Genomic DNA, 4,557 nt, shown 5'->3' with positions numbered 1-4,557 from the left:
TCAAAAATAGAAACAACAAAAAAAAAAAAAGGTAAAAAAAGATGCTGAGATTATTTGAGTGTTACATAGTTAATACTTAGGAAACTGAGTTATTTTTTTGTATTTGAGAATGAACTTGGTTCTTTTGAGCCTAGAATGAAAAGATGATAAAATGTTTCACTTTCTGAAATATCTTATAAAGTGATTTCCTTCTTAAGTATATTTGATGACTACATAAACCCTACTCTGTGTGTATGCATTATCCCTACCTGTGGTGTATTTGATGAACACATAAACCTATGTAGATTTGATTACTTACCCTGTGCTGTACTTGATCTTCACCATGCCTTAATGCTTTTGTCAAAATTAACAGTGGCATTTGGATGACTGAGAAGTCTAGGAAAATCCTTGAAGGAAATCAAAAACGTTAATCACATTGTCTTTGAAAGTGCATATTGGCTGTGTCAACTTTGTAGTAACTTTTTCTTAATTGTGTGTATGTGTGACTGTATATATGTGGTCACACATGTCATGGTACAGATGTGGAGGTTAAAATACCACTTTATTGAGTTGGTTTTGTTTTTTCACCATTATCTGGGTTTGAACTCTAGTTTCCAGGCTTGCTGCTAAAAGTGCCTTACTCAATGAGCAGTCTTGCCTGTCTAGCTTTTAAGTCATGTTTAGCAATCTTAGTGATTTTTTTTTTTTAAGATTTATTTATTGTTATATGTAAGTACACTGTAGCTATCTTCAGACGCACCAGAAGAGGGCATCAGATCTCATTATGGATGGTTGTGAGCCACCATGTGGTTGCTGGGACTTGATCTCAGGACCTTCGGAAGAGCAGTCAGTGCTCTTTCCGGCTGAGCCATCTCGCCAGCCCCACAGAAATCTTGATATAGTAGCATGTCTGCAATCACAGTATTCTACAGTGAGCCATTTCACCAGCCCCTTAGTGATCTTTTTACAATGGTAGATAAAGGGCTTGCTGTGCAAGTGTGTGGACCTGAGTCCATACACCTACATAAAAAGTCACTTGTAGGGTGGTTTTCATTTCAGACTGGAGAAACGGAAAGATCCCTAGGGCTCATTGGCCATCCAGTCTAACTGAATCAACAAATTCAAGCAAGGTTCAGTTTAGTTTTGAGGCCTGGCTCAAAAAGTAAGGTAGATAGGGCCAGTGAAATGGCTCAGTAAAGGTAAAGGCAACTGCTGCCAAGCCTGACCACCTGAGTTCAGTCCCTGAGACTCACATGATAGAAGGAAATAACTGACTTTTGTGAGTTGTCTTTTGACCTGACGCAGGTGTTATGTTGTGTGAGACTCTCACTCCCCAACTGCATATGTAAGGACACTGGATACAAATTTAAGACAGTAGTAAATGCAATGGAGAATAATTGACGAAGACACCTGAAATCAACCTCTGGCTTCCATACATGCATGGGCACACACACACAGACACACATGCCTGAACAAAGTCCAAATGAGCTCTTTCTCGAAGATGAAATTCAATGTTACGGACTTGTTCATTTACTTAGAACTTGACTTAAGAAAGTCAATTAGGCTGGGCAGTGGTGGCGCAAGCCTTTAATCCCAGCCCTTGGGAAGCAGAGGCAGGCAGACTTCTTAGTTCGAGGCCAGCCTGGTCTACAGAGTGAGTACCAGGACAGCCAGGACTACACAGAGAAACCCTGTCTGGAAAAACCAAACCAACCAACCAAACAAACAAAAAAAAAAACAAAGAAAGTCAATTAGTAGCTGACGGCTCATGCCGTTAGTTACAGCAGAGGCAGGCAGATATTCTCTCTCTAGCAAGTTCCAAGACAGCCACAGCTATATAGAGACAATTCCCAGCAGCAAACAAAAATTCCCAGCAGTCTCAGTTGCAAAATGTTGAATTTAACATTTTTTATATAAAAATGTATATTACATAAGTTTTTCCCAAGGCAAACACATTTGTGTCTGTTGCTATACTACATCCAAGGCATATATAAGAGGAGAGTGACTAGAGAAGAGTATCTGTAAATAGGACCCTTTCCAAAGTAAAAGACTACAGAGGTACCAGAACAGTCTTCTCTTCTTTTAAATGGTAATTACAGATAGTTTTGTTGTTTCTGTGTTTGTTTGTTTCATTTTTAAATAAAAGCGAGCTTGTTGCGGTAAGCGCACATAGCTTCTTGTCCACTGTAATGGCTCACGTGTGCATTTCTCCCCTCCCTGCTCAGGAATACTGTAGACTCCATCACAGCATTGTCCACTGTAATGGCTCACGTGTGCATTTCTCCCCTCCCTGCTCAGGAATACTGTAGACTCCATCACAGCATTGTCCACTGGTCACTTTTCTACAATTGATATTATACTTTGTTCTGTTTAGTGATTTCATTCATGAGTTTAGGGGAGGGGTTTGTTGGTTGGTTTAGTTTTGTTGGTCTTCAACATTTCGGACAGGGCCCAGGGCCTCACCTGTGCTGGCACACACTGTACTACAGAACTACAGTTTCATCCTGGACTTGTCATTTTTCTGATCATATAGAGCAAGTCAGACTTTTTTATTTCTTCTTTTGCAAAATTGTCTTGGCTAGTCTTGTGCCTATTCTCTGTATGAATTTTACAACTGTAAATCACCTAGTGTTATGTTTCATAAAGGAATTCCATTGATCTTGAGTCTTTCAGTCTCTATCAAAAGAGGCTCTATTTCAAATAAGCCTCACTTTGAATAACTTGAATCATTATGAGCTGTGGTTCCAGTTTTTGAACTTTAGATAAGCTATGTAACTTTGAATTCTAGAAATGATGTTTGTCTTTTCATTGTGTTTAGGAAGATGTCCTTTGGGAGAGTTAGTGACTTGGGGCAGTTCATCCGAGAGTCTGAGCCTGAACCTGATGTGAAGAAATCAAAAGGTTGTATGTAGTTTTTTATTTTTCATATTAAGCTTTTGCTCACATTAGATACTAACTATAAGTGAAGGACTATTTAAAATTTAAAGTGGTTGTAACTACTATGTTTCTACTCTGTGTTTATAGATACACCTGCGTGTGAGGAATTTGTATACCTCTACAAAAGTCTCTTCCTTTGAATAAAAAGTTACTGAGCTTGACTTTGCCACTACAGAAAGCATAGCAGTAGAAGAGTCCAGGCTGGCCTTCTGGCTATAGCATCTTGTAACCCTTTAGTTTATTAAGTTTCCTCAGTTACTAAAAATTACTGTAAAATATGTATGGAAGATAATGAGTTAAAATCTGAAGTCTTTCTCCAACAGTCTGTAAAAGAAAAGTGGCTTGGTGAAGTCTTAAGATTTAGACTAAAACCCTTTTTCTTTTTTTCCTTTTGTGTGTATGTGGTAGATGAACTTATGTTCACTCACCCACACAGGCGGGAGTGGAAGCCAGAGATTGATGTGGGAATGTTTTCCTTAGTGACTTCTTCACCTTAGTGTTTTAAAGCAGGTCTCTAACAAAACGGGAAACTTGCCTTTCAGCTAGGCTAGCTGGCTAATGCCATCCAGCCCAGCCATCTCCACCACCTTATGCCCAGCAGTGAGGTTTCAGGGGTGCATTGCTACATCTGACTGTTTATGTAGGCTCTGAGTTCTGAATTCCTCCAGCACTTTGCCCACTGAGCCCCCTCCTCAGCCCCTCAGCCCCTGTCTGTTTCCACTCAGTCACCCCCACCCCCTTTTTTTCCTTTTAGCCTTAGCTGGCCTAGAACTCAGACATGAGTGCCTCAGCCTCCTCGGTGCTGAGGTTAAAGGTACATATGCACCATTGCAACTGGCTGTTCTTCTGTAACAGTGTACTCTCTGTGACTCATTCTACTTCCAAACACTTGGTTCACATAGGAAGAGTTTGGGAATAAGTGTGAATCCATTCACATGACATCTTGTCATAGTGGTTGGATCTGCTATACTGTATTGAGTAAATGATAATAACTTTGTAAAAAAAAAAAAGCCTCACTTTATGAGGTTTAAAGTAGAAGCTGTTGTTTCTCTTCCTTTTGAATTTAATAGCATTGCTTTCCATTGTGCTCTACCTATTTTTAAATGTAGTTTGTTTTTTTTCTCTTCTTCTTTTTTTTTCTTTGTTTTGGTTTTTCAAGACAGGGTTTCTCTGTGTAGCCCTGGCTGTCCTGGAACTCACTCTGTAGACCAGGCTGGCCTCAAACTCAGAAATCCACCTGCCTCTGTCTCCCAAGTGCTGGGATTAAAGGCGTGCGCCACCACCGCCCGTCTGTTTTTTCTCTTCTTAATGTTGGGTGGGTGGGTGTGTGTGTGTGTGTGTGTGTGTGTGTGTGTGTGTGTGTGTGTGTGTAATGTTTAGAAATGAGTGAGGGCATTTCCTCCTTCTCCTCTCTAGTTTACCGTGGGAGCATTAGTATTGCATTCACACACCAGCATACCTGGTTACCACATGAGGGCATCAGGATTGCATTCACACACCAGCATACCTAGTTACCACGTGGGGGCATCAGGATTGCATTCACACACCAGCATACCTGGTTACCATGTGGGGACATCAGGATTGCATTCACACACCAGCATACCTAGTTACCATGTGGGGGCATCAGGATTGCATTCACAC

At 40.6% G+C, this 4,557-nt stretch overlaps 1 protein-coding gene across 3 annotated transcripts in view; it reads left to right on the top strand.

Annotated features, from left to right (window-relative positions):
• Akap10 (A-kinase anchoring protein 10) overlaps positions 1–4,557 on the top strand; it is a 64,405-nt gene that overhangs the window by 41,709 nt on the left and 18,139 nt on the right. For all 3 annotated transcript variants that reach the window (XM_031355065.1, XM_031355064.1, XM_031355066.1), the window contains exon 12: positions 2,798–2,880. In XM_031355065.1, coding sequence (XP_031210925.1) covers positions 2,798–2,880 — 83 coding nt within the window. The remainder of the gene's footprint in view (positions 1–2,797; positions 2,881–4,557) is intronic.

This window comes from Mastomys coucha, unplaced genomic scaffold, assembly GCF_008632895.1.
Source record: "Mastomys coucha isolate ucsf_1 unplaced genomic scaffold, UCSF_Mcou_1 pScaffold5, whole genome shotgun sequence".
NCBI classification, from domain to species: Eukaryota; Metazoa; Chordata; class Mammalia; order Rodentia; family Muridae; genus Mastomys; species Mastomys coucha.
Note: the sequence above shows the minus strand (reverse complement) of the source record. Positions and strands in the feature narration are given on the sequence as shown.